The sequence below is a fragment of the Pipistrellus hanaki genome, assembly GCF_964339955.1.
Source record: "Pipistrellus hanaki genome assembly, chromosome: 9".
Classification (NCBI taxonomy): Eukaryota; Metazoa; Chordata; class Mammalia; order Chiroptera; family Vespertilionidae; genus Pipistrellus; species Pipistrellus hanaki.
Window position 1 is genome coordinate 72,549,005 of NC_140511.1, and position 22,854 is coordinate 72,571,858.

Sequence of the window (22,854 nt, forward strand, 5' to 3'; positions counted from 1 at the left end):
GGGTTGTATGGAACAGGGAGGGCGTTAAAGAAATTAAGGGGCTCGATCCCAGTGTGGGGGAAACAAAAATCAGGCCCTAGGAGAGAGGATGCTACACGGGTATACAGAAAGTGTGGAACCGGACAGATAACAGCACAAACTTCTTCCCAACTCATGAACGGAAGCCGCAGTCATCCGGGTTCCAGGGCTCCTGCTGCCGGCTTTCTCTCCCCGGCCAGCTCCCTGCGTGCTGTGAGGCTGCCCCTGCTGTGGGGCCCTTAAAGTCATCTCTAGTACTGTCTCTTTAAAACAGACTCCATTTCCCTACGTGGGTATGGAAGCTGGTGAGACGTGTCAATGCTTTACAAAACTCCACAGTCATCTTAGAGCTCCATAAATTGAAATACTTAGTATTAATCTCAGAATAAACCACACTTTTTTTTTTTTTTTTTTTAACATTACACCTCTATTTTGGGGTAACTTCTTCACACTTGTGATTCATTCTTGTGAATTCTGTACAACTGCTGACACTTTCTATTTTGTCACATTTTTAAAAATTACCTTTTGTAGGGGGACCAACAGGGACGGGGTTACTTGATAAAGTAACCATGGCAGCCTTGTTGGGGAATGATGCACAAGCACACATTTTTGGCTTGGTGGGTAGGGATTTGTACATTGTAACATACATGTCAGTCAGCGAGTCTGGTCTTCGTGGAATTTACGTTCCTGAAAACTTTACAATAAAGCCACACTGAAAAGTAGACCCCAAAATCCTGAAAAATTAGCTTCCTGTTCTGCTCTATCCTGACTGGCATGGGGAGAGGGAGAGGGGGAGGGGAGGGAAAGGAGAAAAAGGGAAAGAGAGAGGGAAAGTGAAAGGGAAAGAGAAAGGGAAAGGGAAAGGGAAAGAGAAGGGGAGAGGGAAAGGGGGGAAAAGGGGGAAAGAGAGAGACCCTATCTGAGAAGCTCTGGCCTCTTTGTCTTAATTTGTCTCAATCCCAGGTGACTTCCCCCAGCGGGTCACTGAACTTGATGAAGTAGACAAAACCCCACCAAAGGTCCTTAAGAAGGTAGCTGCCCACCCTTTAAAGCAGAAAGTAGACTGTATCTCAAACCTAATCTGATAGTCCTTAGGAGCCATCCTTAAAGAAGAAAAGGAAAGAAAGCTCAGGTTTTCTGAATACAACTAGGCTAATAGAGCCGTGTGTGTGTGTGTGTGTGTGTGTGTGTGTGTGTGTGTTTAATGTCTTTAGAGTCAATCTTTGCAATTTTTTTTTGTTCACTCTCTATAGTAAATTACATACGTTGATAAATAGACAGATAGAAATAATATGTCCGCTGAAACCAGTTTGGCTCAGTGGTAGAGCGTCGGTCTGCTGACTGAAGGGTCCCAGGATCGATTCCGGTCAAGGGCATGTACCTTGGTTGCGGGCACATCCCCAGTAGGGGGTGTGCAAGAGGCAACTGGTCGATGTTTCTCTCTCATTGACGTTTCTAGCTCTCTATCTCTCTCCCTTCCTCTCTGTAAAAAATCAATAAAATATATTTCTTTAAAAAAGAAAAAGAAATAATATGTCCACTGATCTCAACAGGAATGAAAAGTTTATGAAACACTTGCTTTTCCTACATCTGGTGCACCCTGGTATTTTTCTGGCCCTGATGCTCCTGCCTCTGTCTCCTTCCCTCGGCAGGAAGCGTAGCCTCCGCGCTTTATTGAAAGGAAAGGCCCATCTCCCCTCTCTCCCCCATGTGGCTCTGCTCCAGCTCCATCACTCCTCTCAGCTCTCCAGCTTTAGGGAAACAATATCTAGAAATACTTATAGACTCCTTTGTTCCGCTTTTGCCAGCACCCCTCCCCTGCAGCAATGATGCAGTGGTGGGCTACCTGTTTGAATTAGGGGAGTCCGGTGGGGAGAGCAGAGGGGTTTCTTTAAATCTCAAAGAGTTGCTGGCAACACTGAGCATCTCCTTAATTAGAGTTTCAAGGAAGGGGCGGGCTCTTCCATATCTCAGATGGCAACCAGAGAGCTCTAATAGGATGCCGGCTTTTGTTAAAGAATCGTTTTTCCAAAACAGAACTCAGTGATGGCTCTTCTACAGAGATCAAATGAGCATGCATTAAAGTCTTTATTAACTTCCTGAAGGAACCAGGCAGATGTTATAACCTAGTCAAAGGAGAATCCAAAGAACAGACACACCGGCTGGGAATATCTAAAATTTGAATTCTAAATGTGCACAAGGAGGCAAGACGTGGCTTCGTTCCTGGGAGGGGAGAGAAGTCAAGAGGTCTAGACCCAAGAATGGCTTTGCCTCGCTCTCTGTTATCTACAGCACAGAGCTGCAAAACAGCTCCCCTAGAATCAGCATCTGATGACCCCGCAGGGATGCCTGAGTTTTCTATCAAAGCACAAATTTTCCCCACGCCCTGTACCAACAGTGCTGTGCAGTGTAATGTGTGAATTATAAAACAGTGCATCTGCGATTTCCCATGCCCGCCCAGAATGGGAGCACTGTCAATCAGCTGGTGTGAGCTGACAGCTGGTTGAAACCAACCGGAGCCCAGGCCTGAATAGAGCCAACCCCGTTGGAGAGCCAGGTGGCAGTAGGGGGCAGCAAAGCTCCATCCCTAGAGGAGGCTGCCAGCTGAAAGAAATCTGTGAAACAAGGTTAACAAATAAGGAGTCCTTGGCCTTTAGGGCCCATCAGTCTACCTGAGATTGAATGCAGAAGGTAGTACTTCGTGTATTTTTCTGGTAACAGCATCCTTATTATTTTTATTTTTTTTGCTTTAAGCATGATGAAAGCTTCAAAAGAGTTTCCCCAGATAGTGCAAAGTCCATATCCCAACTGTCCTATTCACAAGCTGGTTGCCAAATTCGCTTCAAATTAGAAACACCTGAGGAATTATTAGGTCTACCAGTACAAAACCACCATTATTGTAAGGTCAGAGTCAAGCATCAGCAATTTCAGCCACATATATATATATATATATATATATATATATATATATATATAAATTATATATATATATATATATATATATTTTTTTTTTTTCTTTTTCTTTTTCTGGTCACCCCCTCTCCCCTGCCCCTTGTTATGATATAGCCAATAGGGGATAAACATCTGAGATGAACTGCTATCCCCAAATTGAGGTTTAGGAATATGGATCATTGGACTCTAGTCTATCCCAAGGCACCAGTGTTTAACCCCTTTATCTCTGACCACGCTGAACAGTGAGAGCCAAGTCAGCGTTAGGACCACCGGCGTTAGGACCTCCCGCGAACTCCCAGAGTTACCCTTCCCAAGGGGGCACTGGGGAACCTGCATGCTAAATTGGCATCCAGGTGAGGCTTCTGCAGAATAGAGTAAGTAATCCCAGGACTGAAGCTGTCCTGCTTCGGGCACTCAGGAGAAGGCCGGGTTCATTGGAAAAGACAATGATGTTCAGAAACTAGAAGGCAGCAGGAAAAGAAGACCCCATATGAGATGTACCAGTTCCATTAAAGAAGCCATAGGCATGGTCTCCAGGAGCTGAGCAGGGCTGTGAGGACAGGACATTGTGGATATCACTCATTCAGAGTCACCAGAGTCGGAGCCAACCCAACAGCACGTACCACGCACACAGTCACAGAAAACGGGAGGAGAAAGTATCATCTAAGATCCGTCCGCTACGTTAAGTATATTTGTTAAAATGGTAAAATCGTGGCTCTCATTCCGTGGGCCACAGGTTTTGTTCAGCTCATTCACTTATGCTGGACCCATTAGACGGCCAAGCTGATTCCAAGAGCATTCAGGGAACAAGAGTGCATGTAATCCACCAGGAAAAGCATTTTCAAAACAAAAAAAGAATCTTCTCTATATATAAAAAGCCAGAGACCATAACAGGATCACATCCGGAATACCAGAGACCAGAACACCACAGCCCCTCGCCCAGGCTGGCCTGGCCCCCCCAGGGTGTGGTTAGGGGGCGCCCGTAGGCAACGCAATAGGGTGAAAGTTTGATGGGAAAAGTCAAAGAAATAAGGAGGGAGGTCCTAAGAGTCTGTGGGGTTGGGGTGGTTGCCAGGGATAGGTTTGGAATGTGCTGGGGAAGGAAGAGGAAGATGCGATTGGAAAACAGCTCAGCACGGTACCTTTCTCATTGTGAACCAGGACGGCACCAGCTGTGGACTGGATGGGCGGTTGTCTCATGAGTGCGCTTGGGACTGACACGTTCATGGCAGCGGCAGTGCTCCCGAAACTTCACTGATTCCAAATAGTACACAGCTATCAACGCCAAAATAGAAAATCCCCTCCAACTGGAGGCCCTGGACTTGCAAAGCCACTGAAGGAAACACCACTTAAGGAAGAGCTTGGGAAACCGGAAGTGTGCAGCCAGAGGATTGTGGGATTGTGGAGGACGCCTGGCGCCTACCGCTTACAGTGGTTCTCAACCTTTCTATTGCCACGACCCTTTAATACAGTTCCTCGTGTTGCGGTGACCCCCAGCCACAAAATTATTTCCGTTGCTACTTCATAACTGTAATTTTGCTACTGTTATGAATCGTAATGTAAATATCTGTTTTTTCCGATGGTCTTAGGTGAGCCCTGTGAAAGGGGTCGTGACCCACAGGCTGAGAACCGCTGCTCTAGAGCCTAAGACAATCAGGCAGGCAGGTGAGCAGTTAGGAGCCAGAAGTCCCGGATTTCAAGAGGGATGTCTGCAGGATTGGGCCTAAACCAGCAGTCAACATCCCCTAAAAGGTCCTGGATTGTGAGAGGGTGCAGGCCAGGCTGAGGAACAACCCCCCCCTCCAACTCCCCCCCCCCCCCCCCCAATTACACAAATGTTTTGCCTCTAGTGTTGGAATAAGATTGGTAGGTTACAGAAGAAACTGTTCATGTCCCTCAGGCTATTAAAATTATAACCTTAGGAGTTTCCCTTCCTACCAGGTAGAAAAAATACAGATTAACATGTAACTTCACAGTATCTTCATGACATAACTAGGGGTCTGACGCAGGAAAATTCATGCAAGAGTAGGCCTTCCTTCCCCAGCTGCTGGCACTAACTTCCCTCTAACACCTAGGACCCGGGCTTCCCTCCTCCAGCTGCTGGCAGGCACCCAGGACCCAGGCCACTTCCTTCCAGACCTAGCTTTGTCAGGAAGGGCATCCAGCATGACATCTGGAAGACATTTGGTCTAATTAGCACATTACCCTTTTATTATTATAGATAAATAGCAAAATAAAACATGGATACATCCTCCTCGAAAATGAGGTAAGCCTTCACTATGACTTCGAAAGGACATGCAGCCTAACTTTTTGCCTTATTTCCAAGTTTTAAGTAATCCTTTTTTGCAGTGAGTGAAAGCTGAACCTGGAATGTGTCTTCTCACCACCTCTGAACGAGAACATTCGGGCTGGAGCAGACACATTCCAAACCAAGAACCAATCAAATCAGAGGGAGGAGAAAACGGACTGACGTTCAGAATTCACCTACAGCCTCCTGGGATTTATTTTAGACACCAATAACAATCACTCTTTCCTGCTTTTTATTTTACTTTATTTTATTTAATATATCCCCATTGATTTCAGAGAGGAAGGGAGGGGGGAAAAGAGATAGAAACAACAATGACGAGAGAGAATCATTGAGTAGCCGCCTTCTGCATGTCCTCTACTGGGGACCAAGCCCATAACCTAAACATATGCCCTTGACCAGAATTGAACCCGGTACCTTTCAGTCTGCAGGCTGATACTCTATCTACTGAGCCAAACCAGCTAGGGCTCCTTTCTGCTTAAAAAAAAAAAAAAAAAAAAAAAAAAAAAAAATCATATTTTTATTGATTTCAGAGAGAAAGAGAGAGGGAGAGCTAGAAACATCAATGATGAGAGAGAATCATTGATAGGCTGCCTCCTGCATGCCCCTACTGGGCACTGAGCCTATAACCCAGGCAATGTGCCTCTGACCGGAATCAAACCGGGGACCCTTCAATCTTCAGGCCAACGCTCTATCCACTGAGCCAAACTTGCCAGGGCTCTTCCTGCTTTTTAAGTCAGTGATCTGTCATTTTTGCCGTTATATGGCTTGCAAACTAGTCATTCCCTGGTAATTTCTCTTTGAAGTTTATCTAAAAGCTTGCTAAGATTTTTCAACTTTGATCTTTTGTTTTTCATCTAAAGACTCTGGCAACTTTATTTGTTTAGACAGCAGAAAGGTCCTCTGATTTTTATGAAAAAATTGTCCACGTGGGGGAATTAAACTCTGACCCTCAAGAAACAAGTACTTATATAGAAAAGCAACCTCACTGTTTTTTATAACTTATGTTGCCTCTGGAGAGGTGGTTCAGGAATGAATAGCTATGTTGTAAATAGGGAACCTGAGCTCAGCAACTTCTTCATTTCAGTTCAGTTTCTTCTACTCATTTAAAGTAAAATTAAAATGTAGTAGCTTTTGTGTAGTAACCTTTCAGTGTTTCTTTATCTCTAAGTGAGATTACAGATACTTCTTCTTTATACTTTTCTGCATTTTTCCTTTTTCTTAACCATGAACATATCTTTTTTATTAAATTTGCTTAATTTTTAAATACTCACTTTATTGGGCAAATTTACCAATTTTCAAGTTATTGATAACAGCATCTACCATTTATTAGCTCTTTGGATTTTGAGAAAAATACTGTTTTTTTATTTTAAAATAACCTTATTGTGATATATTTTACATATTATAAAATCCACCAACTTGAAGATATTTATACACCCATATTCATAGCAGTCTTATTCATGATAGTAAAAAAAAAAAAAAAGTAGAAATAACACAAATGTTCATCAATGGATGAATGGGTGGACAAAGCATGGTATATACCGTACCTATGGTAGAATAATTCTCTGCCTTAAAAAAAGAGAAAATTTTGACACATGCTACAATACAGATGAATCTTGAAGACACTATCCTAAGCAAAATAAGCTAGTCACAAAAGGACAAATATTCTATGATTCCACTTACATGAGGTACTTAGAACAGTCAAACCATAGAAGAGATCGTAGAATGGTACTTGCTAGGGGTTGGGTGATGGGAGGCATTGTTGGGAGTTGTTTAACGGGACAGAGCTTCCGTTGGGGAAAATGAGAACGTTCTGAAATGGATAGCAATGAGGGTTCAATGTGAATGTGCTTGGTGCTGCGGAACCACACGCCTAACGATGATCAAAATGGCACATTTTGTTATGTATTTCTTACCACGGGTTTTAAAAATTACATTTTTAGGTGTACAGTTCAAAGGCTTCTAGCAACTTTATAAGTTACTAAGTCATAAATCAATGTTAGAATAAACATTTCCATCCCCGCAATAAGAACCCTGAGGCCCTTGTACAGTTAATCCCCATTCCCACCCCCCAGGCAAGCAGTAGCTATCTTCCGTGTCAATAAATCTCCTTTGCCGGGCATTTCGCATGAATGGAATTATACACCATGTGGTCTCCTGTGCCTGGTTCCTTTCACTCAGCATAAGGTCTTTGAAGTCTGTCCATGGCGTAGCATGTCGTACGTAGGCTGTTCCTTTTTTATTGCCAAATAGAACTTCACTGTATGAGCATACCTCATTTTGTCTGCCCATTTGTCCATCGATGGATGTTTAAGTTGTTTTCAGTGTGTGTGTGTGTGTGTGTGTGTTTTCCTCTTGCAAAATTAACTGCATTTTGCAGAAGAAGAAAAGTGAGGTTAAGTAACTCTTCAAAAGTCACTCAGTCCCTGGACATGGAAAAGGGTCTGACTGACCACAGTGGCAGCAGAGTGACTGAGGAGAAAGAATAAATTACAAACAGCGTCCCCTGGTTTCTCTGTGGCTCCCACCAGTGACTGAATCCGGGACAAATACGTGATTCTTTAACCAGACCTGGTTCTTGAGAACTTGAATTAAGAAATGTAAAGAGGTCTGTAGTCCATCAACTCGGGGGATCATGTAAATGGAAGAGCAGAGCATTTGCATGTGTGTGTGTGTGTGTGTGTGTGTGTGTGTGTGTGTGTGATGTGCACGCATGTGCAAGAGTCAGCTAGATAATCTTAGTTCTTAAAGGGTTTCCAAGGCAGAGACCCAGAAGTCCCACCTAATGTCTTCAGGGGTCCTCTCCAAATGGCAGCGCGGTGATTAGGAAGCAGAGCGACAGTTAAAAGCTCCTTGGCAAGAGGTCAGAAAAAACTAGGTTTGAATCTTGCCTGTTATTTCCCAGCTGTGTGACCTGAGGTGAATTGCTCAGCCTCTCAGAGCTCCAATTTCCTCATCTAGTGGAGATGATGACAGTCACTTCGTAAAATTGCTCAGAAGATTACACAAAACAATGGACGTGAAATACTTTGGGTGATGTTTAGCATATAATTGATGAGCGATAAATGATAATTAATGTATTATAATTTATATCTTTCTTATGAGTCTTTAGCATTATGAAATTTGCGTAACTAAATTAGCAACACCAAATTTCTTTTGCTAGTGTTTACATGGTATATATATATATATATATATATATATATATATATATATATTTCCCATATTTTTTTCTTCAATCTTTCTGTGTCTCAGCATTTAAAATGTCTCTTATTAACAGCATATTGTTATTTTTTTAATCTGGTTTGATTATCTTTGTCTTTTCATTGGAATGTTTAGTCTATTTACGTTTAATGTAATTACTGATACAGTTGTGTTTAGTCTACCTTCTTCCTACTGAGATGACTGTTACTCCTCAAGCGTGGCCCTTCTGGGGCCTTAACCAAAAGCCCCGGATGTTTGTCAAAGCCCCTCTACCTCAGTGGGACATGAGCCTCTGTCTCCTCATCATTGTGCAACAGCTCAAATCTGTTCAGCTCTTTAGCTCCCCAGCTGCTGCTTTCTGCTGGGTTTCCTGGAGTTCTCGCCGTCTGCTCAGCTGAGGAGTCAGCCAACAGCTTGAAGAGTAGCTGTCTCATTACGTCCTCTCCATCATTCTCCCTTCGAGGCCCAGCTCCTCTGGCAGCCTTAAATTCTGATCTCAGCCCCATAAGACTGCTGCTTCTGCTATCACCGTTCTTCCCCTCCATCCACCCGCACCAGTGACTTGGTGAAAGGCCCTCAGGAAAAACCAGGGTGAATGTGAAGATTGCCCAATTCATTTCCCTTCTCTAAGAGGTCATAGCCTCTCAGATCCCGTCTGGACTGGGTGTTCTCCAATTCCTTCACACAGATGCTTTCTATATTTCCTCCAACTTTTATAATTATTTTGGCAGGAAGATTAATCTGAGACAAGCCATTCCCCTATAGCCAGGACCAGAAGTTTTATGCTGTATCCATTTATTGAGCCTGTCTCCAAACTACCTTAGCATGGCAGCCAACGTATTTGTTGACAGGCAATTGACTTGATCCTAGATCAGTCTCCAGAGAATGGAATGACCTCGTATGTTGGACCCCAGACAAAACTATGAGATATTTAAGTGATATAAGACAGACGTTTAGGTATTTCTTAAAAGTTATGTGGTCCCAAGAATATGAAAGAATTCAGGAGACTATTAAGAATCAAGATATTCACATTGCTTAGGATTCTTCTCAAAGGTCCTCAAATGTAGGCCAAAAGGCCAAAAGAATTAAGAACCAATTGAATGAGTGACTTGGTGAGAAGGCATACTTCTGAAGGTCGAGTGAAGAGCTAGGCAACTGTATAAGTCAAGTTCAGGTGTGTGGCTTTTATTGGAAGGCAGGGAGACGTTTTAGTAAGGATTGAATTTTAGAAAATTCAGTTGGGGATGTCCACAGGAGAGATGAAATCTGCAGACAAACTGGTAAGTCATAGAGGTCCAGACAGGGGTGCTGAAGGCCTGACAGGCATATGAGCTGAGAAATAACAGATTTGAGCAAGGGATTCCAGAATCATGGTCATTGGAAGAGGGCAGGTATTGATGGGTGGAGGCTGAGCTCAGAGGCCTGTGGTCCAGGCCAGCCAGTGAGCCCTGGCCACTGAGACCCACCCACCCACCCACCCGCCCGCCTGATGCACTCTCATTCTCCAAGGGCCCCTAGCACACCATGTGGCTGGCCTCTTTCCTACTGAGAGAGCGGCAAAGGCAGTGCCCACAGAAACCTTGACATGAAGATTCTCCTGAATTACCAGGATGGGCCCGATGGACCCACAAGGGTCCTTCAAAGTGGAAGAGGGAGGCAGAATGCGGGCTGGCGAGAGGGAGTCCACCCACCATCGCTGGCTCTGAAGGTGGAGGAAGAGGGCCAGGAGCCAGGGAAGCGGGCAGCTTCCTCAGAGCCTCCAGAGAGGAACATAGCCCTGCCAACACTGTGATCCCAGCCCAGGGACCCACATCAGACTCCCAGCCGGCAGCCCCGAGAGACAATAAATGTATGTGTGGCTACCCATCGGTGGTAGATCTGTTACGCTAGCCATAGAAAAAGAAAGCCCGTTGTGAGGCCGGCTCCTTATCACTCAGGTCTCAGTTCATGTCAATGTTAAGAGAGACATTCTCACCTGGCTGGCATGGCTCACTGGCTGAGGGTTGACCTCAGAAGGCTTAGGAAGTGCATTTCAGAGGCCTTATCTGAACTGAGAGACAGTTCTGGAGGACGGAGAGCGGGGAGTGTGTACCCTTTTGTTATGAACCAGGAGGTCATGGTTTGATTCCCAGTCAGGGCACTTGCCCAGGGTGCTGGCTCCATCCTTAGTAGTGGACCGGCTCGATTCCCAGTAGCAGGAGTGCAGAGGGCAGCCAATCAATGATTCTCTCTCACCATTGATGTTTCTATCTTTCTGTCCCTTTCTCATTTAAATAATAAAACACACACACAAAAAAAAACAAAACAAAACAAAACAAAAAAACACACCGATGGCTGGAATGCCCATGAACATCAATAACGTGTGAATAGCCCTGACCGGTTTGGCTCAGTGGATAGAGCCTGGTACTTTGGACTGAAGGGACCCGGGTTCAATTCCAGTCAAGGGCATGTGCCTTGGTTGCAGATACATCCCCAGTAGGGGGTGTGCAGGAGGCAGCTGATGGATGTTTCTAACTCTCTATCCCTCTCCCTTCCTCTTTGTAAAAAAATCAATAAAATTAATTTTTAAAAAAAATAACGTGTGTATAGGTACAGTCTGAAGTGTTGTGTGCAAATATCCGGTGTGTACATTAGCGGTGAAACTGGCTAACAGGCCTCAGCAAAGTCAAGTTCCCTGGGTCTGGACTGACACACCCCTTCCCCACCTGGGAGCTCACGTGTTTCATTGATGACCGCTGTCCGCATCGGGGCCACTTACTAGATGGAAAAGGCACTGAAACGCATATGTAGGGCTAACATTGAAGAAGAAGAAAAAACCAAAAGCCCACAAACCCAAGCATGATTCATTACTTAATCAACACAGCCCAGTCCCAAATGCTCCGGGTGCTGAAGGCCCGAAGCCCTCCACTAAGCACATCACTGTGCTGCTACCCACTGATGTTCCATCCCCTAACGCACACCCGCCAACGTGTGGGTGTCATCCTGCTCGCCCACCGAGACTCCGGTTGTGCGTGTTTGACATTCTCAGACCTCCGCCGGACGCTTGTCTTCCATCACTCTCATGGAAGGACGTACATGAAAACAACTCGTTAAGACACACATTCCAAATTAGCAGTCACCCAAAGCACAGCTCTGGTCATGGCCCGGATCTCCACCAGGGAGGGAAATGCTGTCAGGGCTCAGAGGCGCTTAGAAGGCCCTTCCCCTGCTGGCGGTGGACCTGCCCTCACCCCCCCCTCGGCCTCCTCCTCCCGCCTCAGTCGAAGCCAAGCTGGCTCTCGCCTCTGAGATTTTATTAACAAACTTTCCGAGCCTAACAGGATACGGAGAAGGTGCCAGAAGGGTCCCAGGGAGCCTTCTCTTTTCTTTTGGAGCTGTTCCGAAAGAGAACAGAGGTTCGAGGTGGACAGAAAGCCAGCGGCAAGGAGACAGCACGCTAGCAAAAGGCATTTGGAGGCCTCACGGGTCAAATTCCAGGCATTTGAATTCCCTTTATTCACAGGGGAATGAACCTCTCTCCAAGAGGTCCTATAGACCCTCACCTTCCTCTCCCCCACCCCTACCCCATGGGAAAGCACTGAGACATTCCATTGCTACAGCCCTCTGCTCAAGCAGCCGTCTGCCTGCCTCCCTGCGGCTCCTCCAACAAGCCACAAACACAGGCCATTCTGGATCCGAGCCCAGCTGCTTCCAGAGTCCTGCAGCCCGTGAGCCCAGCCCACCACGGGTCCCTCTCCCAACACCCCCCACCCCCAACCCCAAATGCTCCCTCCCCTTTCCCGGAGGGTGAGGAAGACACACCCCATCGGGAAGGAGCGGTGCAAGACCCTCCGTGCAAATATTCGCAGACAACTTGTTTTGAAACGATGCACATTTTAAAAATTCAAGTCAAACCCAGGAACAAGATTAGTTGTTGGTTGGTATGAGCCGGCCCTTCGGCCCTTCGCCCACAACAGGAAACGGTCAGTTTCTGGCCTCAGAGAGGGCTGAAGGCATGGGCAACGCCCGCAGGGAGGCTGGTCCTGTGAGCTTGGGAGGAAGCCCGGGGGAGAAAGGCAGAGGCTTCGTCCAGCCTGGAGGCCTCCAGGATGTGATGCAGGGGACCCTCGGCACCAGGGGGGGGACAACTCTCTCCCTGTAATCCTGAAACTAAAACGAGGAAGGCGCCTCCCCAGGGCCCTGCTTGGCAGGGGCTGCGTCTCCGTTCCCTCCCCACAAACGGGGAAGCAGAGGTACCTCTGCACCCACACGCCTCTGCAACGCCAGGCCCAAAGCGGAACTCCAGCACGTTCTTTTGGGCTCCAGGTGCGGCCCATCAGCCTCCTGCCACAGCAAGGCCAAGAGCGCTGGGCAGTGGTGTCCTTGGGGGCAGTGGGCAGTCCAGGATCTGAGCGGGGAAGCCCAGAGTCAAAATCCAGATCAGGGAGGCCAGGCTGGACATCAGGAAGCAGACATCGGGCAGCTGGGTCTGTGTGGCTGCGAAGAGGTGGTCACAGGCTCGGAAACGGAAGCTAAGCCTCTTAGAGGAAGCCCTCACCGAGTAAACTTCTGGGTCTACCCTTGCCCCCGGCTCTAGGCCCATGGATGGTGGGTAGAGCCCTGCCACGGCCCAACCTGGGGGCACCTGACATCTGGATTCCCATCCCACCCCTGAGGGGCACTCAGACTAGGCCTTTCCCCAAGAACACAAGGGCAGCCTGGCCCCACGGAAGGGCCCGCTGGCAAGTCACAGGAAGGATGGGGTCCCCAGTGGGCAGTCAGCTGAGGGAGGCACAGTTGGGGTCCGAGTCCCCCGGGCAGCCCCCGGCCACCCCCTCCAGCTCCTCGGGGCCGTCGGTGATGTTGGGCTCGCTGGAGCACTGGCGGTGGGGCGGCGGCGAGAAGCGGGGCGGCAGGAGCAGGCACGGGTCCTCGGCCCCGGGCTCCTCGCCCAGGCCCGGGTGCATCATGGTGGCCATGGCCAGCAGCTGGATGTCCGAGTGGGCGTTGGCCACCGTGTGCCGCCGGACGCTGCCACACTTCTCCAGGTAGGCCTCCCCCTCCTGCTCCGTCAGAGGGGTCAGGGCCATCTCGTTGGGGGGCCGGCCGCCCGCGGAGGTCATCGGGGAGGCATAGTTCAGGACCGTGACCTTGGGCCGGACCCGGGAGTGGCGCCTGGCTGCAAGAGAGAAAGCAACAGAGGCTGTCATGGAGGAGGACATGGCGTGGGGTGGGGGTGAGGGTCCTGAGGGGGGTGTCAAAAACTCCTAATCGATGCCCAAACCGGTTTGGCTCAGTGGATAGAGTGTTGGCCTGTGGACTGAAGGGTCCTGGGGTCGATTCCGGTCAAGGGCATGTACCTTGGTTGCGGGCACATCCCTAGTGGGGGATATGCAGGAGGCAGCTGATAGATGTTTCTCTCTCATGGATGTTTCTAACTTTCTATTCCTCTCTGTAAATAAATAAATAATTTAAAAAAAAAAACAAAAAAAAACCTCCTAATCGATGGGGAAGAATGCCTAGGGGGCAACATGCCAAGGGGCCTCCAGACAGAAGGAACTGTGCCAGCCGGGGCAGAGGTGCTCCCTGAAGGCCGGAAGCTCCCGCTCCTGTCATGTCCCCGCACGTTTTACAATCGCCATGTATTACTTTTACGATCTCAAAAGTCGATACCTATAAACAGAAGCAGCAGGAGAGTTCAAAGCAGCAGCCACCCCGTTAAAGAACCGGCCTTTAAAAACGCCCTGGAACACAATTCATCTCTCTCCCGCGGCTGCCAAGAGCAAGCACCTCCGAGGTCGGCAATTGAAAAACCCCATATTGTGGCCCCAACTCTGCGGCCGGCCAGGCGGGAGGTGGGGCTGGGCTGTTGGCCAAGCATTCCCTACACGCAGGTCCAGGAAGAGGAGAGAGCTGGAACAGAAGCTGGGCCCAGGGTGATGTGGGGGCACCGGGGACAGATGCGCTGGGAGGTGGACCCAGGTGGTATCTCTGGAAGAAATGGGAATTCACTGGGTGATAATCCAGGGGCCCCAGCCTGGTAGAATGAGGCAGGGAAGGTGTCTCGGTGGGGTGCCTGGAAGTCGCCCACCTCGCTGGCACTGTCAGTGCAGCAGCCCAAAGCCCAGGGAAGGTTAGTGGGCAGTAGACTGACAGGAGAGGCCTGCCAGGCTATTGTGAGAGCTGGGGTCAGAGGGAGGTGGGCAGCCTGGAGGAGGGGTCCCCGTGACTCCTGCAATAGACACTTCCTAGCATGTGACATGCTGGGCTCACAGCAGGAGAAAGAGAAGCATACATGTGATGTGGGGCCTGCCACAGGGGCTTGAGCCCAGTGTGTGTGTGTGTGTGTGTGTGTGTGTGTGTGTGTGTGTGTGTGGTGGGAGCTGTCTCAGGGGCAATCGTTAACTGAGCATCTATTATGTGCTAGGTTCTGTGTCAAAGAAGGGTGTGCTTTACCGACATGATAGAGCCCATGTCGAGATCTATATTCAGGCCCAGCCCACCAGCAGAGTGCCCCCCACCCCCACCCCCCACTCCCCACCCCCATTGTGACCACTGGGAGGCCCCTGACTCAACACGGCATGGCACTCCGGGGACTCAGAGATGCCCTGCAGAGGGCCCTGCGTGTGGCCTGGGGTCCCGGAGAGGAAGGCAGGCAGAGGCACATGCGTGCCTCCCCAGGAATGGTCTCTGGGCCAGGCCACCTCTAGCCGGGCTCATTCCCCGCCCCCCCCCCCCCCCCCCACTGCATGCGGCAGCTCTGCCTGGGTCCTGCCCTAAGGCAGGGCAGCTTCTTTCTCCGTGGTGGTGCTCGCTCAGAGAGGTTGACTCACTTGACTCCAGGCCACACAGCCGAAGCCCAGCCCTGTGGTTTCCAAGGCCCTCCTCCTTCCTCGCGGGCCCCGCCTCTCCCCTCACTGCTGCTCTCCGCCTTCCCGTCCATGCTCATGACTCACCCAGGAGGCCTACCGCTCTTCCTTCTGCTTTCTGGGCGAAATGTTTTGGTTCCTAAGGCTGAGTGTGGGCAGAGCCCAGACCACAGGGGCCGCTGGGCTGTGCCAAGTCCCATGGGAAGGCAGGGTTTGCAAGCTCAACTCCCACCGGCTCCAGAGGCCACCCCCAAGATGAGTGTCAGCTGCCTCACCGGTGGGATCAGCCCCCAAAGCTCCCCTCCCCCTTGGGAGGCCTTAAAACTGACGGAGGCCCCAAGCTGACAGATCCGCCCTCACTGTCGCCTTTGCTTTCTCCTCCTCGTCTCCTTCACACCAGGGAAGGCCGGGGCCTGCCACTCAGAGCAGAAAACCTCCCAAGTAGGGACAGATGAAGCTGTCAGTGCCCCCTGGGGCCTAGGGCCCTCTGAGCAGGGTGAGGGGCCGGGTCCCGCCCCCTGCCCCCTCTGCTGGCACCTACCTCCGGGCTGCCTCCTGCCTGTCACAGGGGTGGGGAAGGGGTGGCCTCTTTTCCTTCCTCCCGCAGCAGGCCCCCGCCCCCCTCCCCTGAGCTCTGGCATCCCTCCCCTCTGCATGGAGCAGGCGATGGCAGCTCCTTTCACACCCCAGAGAGAGAGAGAGAAAGCCGGCGAGGCTCTCCCTGGCCCTTTGTTAGGGACTGGGTTCCCAGCCTTTGATCTGCGGGGCTCACCGGCTGGGCCCCCAGGAGGGGCGGCCACAATGCGGGCACTGTGACCCTGCACGGGCCCCAGCACCTGAAGCCCTGAATGCCTATTTGTCAGGAAGAGAACTATGGTATCTGGAGGCAAAGGCCCCCCCCCTCCCCTTGCTGGAGACACAAAGTGGGGAGGGGAGGGGAGGGGAGGGGAGGGGAGGCCAGGGCTTTTGTGTTTGCTCAGAGGGCCTGCAAGCAGCCAGCAGCGGCTTGGAAACTGGGAATGCTACAGAAAGGTGGGGTGAGGGCCTGGGTCCTGGCCGATCGGCCTTTTGAAGATTTCATTGTCCCAGTAAAAGGACACACACATACACACACACACGCACACACACCCCTATCACGGCTTTAGGCTCTGAAGCGAGCCTTGTATACCCAGGGAATGAGGCTTATTCCTCAAGCCCATTGGGCCTGGCTGGCAGAGAGAGAGAGAGAGAGAGAGAGAGAGAGAGAGAGAGAGAGAGAGCCCAAGAATCCCAGATCCAACGTGTAAAAAAACCACCTCCCAGCTCTGGTCACCTCCCTCTGTGTGAAGCTCCTCAATGACTCTGAGACGGGATACCACAGCCCCCACCCGCAGCGGCTGCGCCAGGACCAAATGAATACGTGCCCGGCACCGGGAATGTGGCTGGCATTCAGTAAGTGGTGGCTTTTCAGACTCTCCGGCTGCCCTTGACCGCTCCCACCCCTAGCCAGGCCCCAGGACCACGGCAGAGCCCTCCTGTGGGAACAGGCTTTCTCACGGCCAACACCTCTCCTGGGTCCTCACTACACTCCTCCCCCGGGGGCAGGATAAATGTCTCCATTGTGCGGAAAGGAAGACTGAGGCCGGGAGTCCTCACAGTCTGGGAAGGAGTGTCCCCAGTAAGGAAGGGCACCGCTGGGCCAGTTTGGATGGAGAGTGGCCGAGGTTGGAGGGGGAATGTCTGGGCTCGGCTGTGTCTTGGACTAAGGGAGGAGGAGAGGGAAGGACCACTCCTCACCTGCCCCCTTCACCCCCGGTGAAATCACAGCCGTCTCCCAGGAGTGGCTAGGGGTGGGCGGTGGGGGTGGGGGGTGTGAGGGGAGGTGGAGCGTGTGGGAAAGCTGGGCCGTGCCCGGCTCCATTCGCCAAGTGCCCTCAGTCCTCGTTTCCCTCACCTGTGAAATGGGCACGACGGGCCCCCACTGAGGCCCAGGGTCCAGCCACCCAGCCTTCCCCTGCCACCAGCCTCTTTGCAACTCTGACGCAATTTCAGTTCCTCAAATGCTGCGCCCTCCTGCTCTCCATCCCCCACCCCAACACCCTCCGGAAGATCCTTCCCTTTGCTGTGGGGACAGGCTGCCTTTCCTGTTTACTCAGCTAACTCACATTCAGCCTACAGGTCCTCAGCCGATCTCACTTCCTCCAGGGAGCCTTCCCGGATTCCCCTGTCCAGGCAAAGTCCCCCGGGGGGTGGGAGCCACGGCCCCTGTACTTCCCCACTCAGAGCACTGGTACACGGATGAGTCCTCGCCTATTGTCGGTGCCTTCCACACCTGACCGTGCTCGCCAGGGGGCAGGGGTGGGTGGGTCAGCTTTGTTCAGGGATACACCGGCAGCACCTCAAAAAGGTGCCTGGACAGGGTCAGGGCGCCCTTGCTGGAATGACAACACAGAAGTAACCCAAAGAGGGTCATTTCCTCCCCTCTTGGCTCCTATGGAGACCACACGCGGGGCAACCAGGACGGTCCTTGGTTCAAGAATGACTCCTCCCGCCTTTGCTTTGGGATGTGACAAAAGCACGTATTGTATTATTTTAGCTGGGAAACTAAAACTAAACCTCTTAGAGGAAGCCCTCACTGAACAAACTTCTGGGTCTCCCCTTGCTCCCGGCTCTAGGCCCAGCGATGGTGGGTGGAGCCTTGCCAGGGCCCAACCTGGGGGCACCTGGCATCTGCCTGGATCCCCGCCCCACCCCCCACCCCTGAGGTGAGCCCGTGGCCGTGGCCATGGCCATGGCCACCAGCAGGAAGCTGGGCTCCAGGCAGGGCGCAGCCACAGGCGCCCAGGCCCAGCTGGGAGGGCAGGGTTCCTCTGGCTGTCATTTCCACTCTGCCTCCTCCCAGCTCCTGGGTGGAATGAGTAAGTGATGAGCGAGACAGGGGTGGGGGGGCGGGCTGGCAGGCAGCAGGCTGGGGCAGCACCCCGTCTGCGGTGGCTGTGGTTAAGCCGATGTCTCCAGAGAAACACGAAGGGGCGGTGAAGACCAAGGCAGCCCTGCCTCTCTCTGCAGGAGAGGCCCGGGAAGGGGCAGAACCTCTCTCTCTCTCTCTCTCTCTCTCTCTCTCTCTCTCTCTCTCTCTCTCTCTGCAGGGGAGGCCCGGAAAGGGGCAGAACCTCTCTCTCTCTCTCTCTCTCTCTCTCTCCCTCCCTCCCTCCCTCCCTCCCTCCCTCCCTCCCTCCCTCCCTCCCTCCCTCCCTCCCTCTCTCTCTCTCTCTCTCTCTCTCTCTCTCTCTCTCTCTCTCTCTCTCTCTCTCTCTCTCTCTCTTTGCAGGGGAGGCCCGGGAAGGGGCAGAAACTTGCTGGAAGCTGCCCCTCCGCTTTGAGCTCTGAGCACAGCTCCGACTCCAGTCAAGCAAGGAGAAGGGGCAAGAGGTTCTAAATCCAGGGAATCCTGTCGCCCTGGCCTCAGGGTACAGATGCCATCCATCTCGCTTCCATGTTTGAGTGCCTACTGTATACCGAGCACTATTCCAGTCCCTGGAGACAGAACAACCCACAGAAGTTGCTCCTTTAGGGAACTCTTGTTTCAGGGGGCAACTGAAACGTCTTTTGGGACAAGAATGCCTTAATCTAGAGCACATATGTCAAACACAAGGCCCTCGGGCCAAATCCAGCCAGCCAGGCCTTGCAATGTGGCCCGCACCGCGCTGTCATCACTGCACTCCGCTGTCAGTTTATGACATTGTCAGTTTATGACTGTTCAGTAAACCATTCGGCCCGAGATTTAGGCTGGATTTTAGATTTTGGCCCCTTCTCTGATTGAGTTCGACACCCCTAATCTAGAGCCACTTCCCTATCTGGACGGAGGTCACACGCTACTCGCTTCGACTCCAGCTTCTCCAGGGGGCCTATTGCCGAGCCTGACGCTCACTCATGCTAACTTTCCAGACACCAAAAAGGGGTGGTCCCCAAATCCAGGAGCCCCTATCCTCGGTGCGCAGGCCCTGGCGGTACCCACACACGGAGCAGGAGCCGCAGCTCCACCTCCTCTGGCCACACGCTGGCCTCCCGTGTGCAGGTGATTTCAGAGGGAAGCCCACTCAGCGGCGGTGGGTGCAATAAGGCAGCTTCTGGCATCAGGTCCAGGAGAAATGAATGTGGCAACCCCGGGTCAAAGATGTGGGCCAGATAAGCACCACCGCGGAGGCACAGTAGGCCCCGGGGGGAATCCCAGGGTGGGGCGAAGATTACCAAGACTCAGGTTAGCAGGGGAAAGCGAGGGGCAGATGTGCCCACATTTTCACAAAGAGACTTGGCACATCTTTGTGGTTGGTAGCATCATCATCGAGGCTCCGGGGAGCTGGGGAGCTGTGGCCCTTACCCAGCGGGACCTGGGGCCCTTACCCAGCGTGTACGTGGGGCCCGAGACGCCGCGGTCCTCGCTGACACCCAGGAAAGGAGAAACCACTTGCTTCACCAGCTCCTCCAGCTGCAAACACCCCTCGCTGGGGCCTGTGGGCTCATGAACACTCTGGAAACAAACATTCAAGAGGGGCAAAGGTCAGTCAGCGGTGCCAAGGCCAGCGGGCCCTCCTGCCACGTCCAAGACAGTGACACCGGCAGGCAGGCCCTCGTGGCTGGGACGCAGGGAACTGAGGCCTGCAGCCCGAGCCATGCATCATGGGTTCCCGTGACCACCCGCCATCATCGTTGCCATGGTGCCTCTCCCACGGGTCCCAACGATGCAGTTTGGGTGGACTGTCCCTAGCCCCGAACGGGTGACCCTAGCCCCGAAGCGCCCAACTCTAGCCCAGGAGACTTGAGCCTAGACCTGAAGGGCAGAGCCAAGTCCTCAGATCCTGACAAACTCTCCCTCTGGCTGCGGTCTTTTTGGGAAGCCCACCTGCCCCAGGAACCTTCCAGAGAGCCCTGGTCTGGCTCGAGCTAGGTTGTGGTGGGCTCTTGCTGTTACTTGTAGCTCCTCACTCCCTGACAGAACAGGGGAGGATGGATGGGCGCCCTCTGCCTGAATGACCAGACTGCGTGTCCCTCCCACCGGGACCCCAGCGCAGAGCTCAGCGCCAGGGACCTCACAGACGCTCAGGGACTGTCCAGCCAATGGAAAATGGGCTAAGGCAGTGGTGGGCAAACTCATGAGTCAATAGAGCCAGATAGCAACAGGACAACAATGGACATTCCTTTTGAGAGCCACAGTTTTTCAACTTAAATTCTTATAACACCACTTCTTCAACACAGACTCGCCCAGGCTGTGGTATTTTGTGGAAGAGCCACACTCTAGGGGCCAAAGAGCCGCATGTGGCTGGTGAGCCGCTGCTTGCCAACCACTGAGCTAAGGGACAGGAACGACGAAAGGACACTGCACTCAGCTCAGGTGCTCTGGTCCTTCGGTTCCTCCCCCCTTATCCACAGCGGCAGGCTCTTTCCTTCTTCCTTCCCTCGGCCTCAGGGTCGCGTCTTCCCCGGGGCCTCACCTGCAGGATGAGCAGCATCTGGACGATGGACGGGGGCGGCCGAGCCGGGCCCAGCAGCAGCAGGTCGCCCAGCTTCACCTTCAGCAGGACCAGGTCACGGAAGCCCAGCAGGGAGATCTGGCGGATGGTCAGCTCCTGGCCCTGGGGGGGGAGAACGGGCAGTGTCAGGAGGGGAGCACTCTCTGGACTGCCACCAGCCACGCGGGAGCTGTCAAAGAGGTGAAGACGTGGGCGACTGGACCTGCCTACGTAACCCACTGGTGACACCAGATGCATTTCCCGGGGGCCAGGCTGTCCCCATGAGGGTCAGAAAGAAGGAAGATGGAGAGGAAGATGGGAAAAACAAGAGGAAAGAAAGATCACCACCTCCTCCCCACCCTCAAGGCTACTTCCTCAGCTTCATCTGTTGTCTATTTGAGCACCAGTCGCATGCCAGGCAAAGGAGGAAAGCCTGGGGCCTGTTACGTTCATATACATGCGAGTAACTCAGGAAGAAAAAAGACTGGGGGAGTAGAAGGAAGGGACTTGTTCAACCACCTGGGGTGGGGACAGAGAAAGGAAATAATACCGAGCAACCTTAAGAACTGACACGAAGCTTAGAACACGGCTAGGCGTGATTTAGATATTCCTGATGGAAAATGAATGCCCGTGACCACCTTTAAGAGAGATATTATTATAAAACCCGCTTCAAGGTGAAAAATCCTACAGCCCGTACAGCTGGATTACAGACCTGAACTTTTAAAAAAATATATTTTTATTGATTTCAGAGAGAAAGGAAGAGAGAAATAGAAACATCAATGATTAGAGGGAATCATCGATTGGCTGCCTCCTGCTCACTGCCTACTGGGACTTCCTAAGTCATAGGTCGATGCTCAACCACTGAGCCACACTGGCTGGGCTAAACCTAAACTATTTGATTTTGGAGCTGCCAAAGTTTGCCATAACAGAAAGGGGAAAAGGGGCCCATTTCCCAGACTCTCCTTTGCACATTTATACACAGAACACTCCAAAAGCCAATTGCTCTCAGTAGAGACAAAGGTGTCATTCGAGTACACCCTGCCAATAGGACATGTGGAAATTAGGGGCAAGTGGACTGGAGCAAAACCAGTTGTTGCCAGATCTTACAATCTTTCCAGAGAAGGGGGGTACCAGCCGCAGACCTGCACAACGGGGCTCCTCTAGTCCCTCTGGCAACTGTCCCGTGAGAATGCCCACCCAGACCCCATCCTAAACCCATCTGGGTACCCTCCCCTGGGACTTTCACATCCAAATGGCCCTTAAGAGAGACCCAGGATGGCAAATCCCCTTCAGTAGGGTGGCCAAGTACAACACAAAGTGTCCAGTTATGTGTGAATTATTCTCTAGTCTGTGTCTCAGACTTTGCATTATTTACGTTGATCTGAAACCCAGAGTTAACTCAGCACCCTACCTCCCAGGACTGCTGGCTATGGAGTGACCACTGCAGGGAAAGGAGAGCTTGTGGGCGTGGGGGAGAGGGGACCAAACTGTCCCCGAAGTGCTCTCAGTCCTCTCTCAGGGGAGCAGGACGGGCTGGGGTTGGGGGAGGAGAGCTGTGGGCTGCAGGCTGGGGGTTTCCACAATTGTCAGGGACGGGCCCAGAATGGGAGACGGACTCCACAGGCACAACCTCCCAGGTTTTAAACATTTGACAAACAGTTCGAAGAAACCCAGGTTCCTTTAACACAGTACTCAGAGCAAGCAAAGCATGTGGGCCATTACCTCTGGCACAAGGCAGTTCCCGCCATTGCCAACGGCCGGGCTGTGGCTGCACCCATGCCCGCACTTCACCAAAGCCCCAGTAGACAGGAAGACAGGACCCTGAACCAGGGCGGGCAGGAGTGGGGTCAGTGCGCACAGCAGCGCTGGGCTGTGACACCTGGGTCCACCTAACTTGGGGTGTCCATTCTGACCTGGCACTGACCAGCCCTGCAAGAGGCTGGAAGGAACTAAGTGGGACAGTGAGCTGAAGTCACAGGGGGCACCTCTCCTCTTTCTGCCTAAATTCCTCCCTTCGCAGGAGACGAAATGGAGCTACGTT

The 22,854-nt window shown here is 51.8% G+C and overlaps 1 protein-coding gene across 4 annotated transcripts in view; it reads right to left on the reverse strand.

The window, feature by feature from the left end:
* Positions 1-12,329: 12,329 nt before the first annotated feature.
* PRR5L (proline rich 5 like) overlaps positions 12,330-22,854 on the reverse strand; it is a 121,456-nt gene continuing 110,931 nt past the window's right edge. For all 4 annotated transcript variants that reach the window (XM_084894466.1, XM_084894464.1, XM_084894463.1 and 1 more), the window contains 3 exons: positions 20,796-20,936; positions 19,708-19,834; positions 12,330-13,634 (listed from right to left, as the gene is read on the reverse strand). In XM_084894466.1, coding sequence (XP_084750592.1) covers positions 13,234-13,634; positions 19,708-19,834; positions 20,796-20,936 — 669 coding nt within the window. In that variant the 3' untranslated portion in view covers positions 12,330-13,233. The remainder of the gene's footprint in view (positions 13,635-19,707; positions 19,835-20,795; positions 20,937-22,854) is intronic.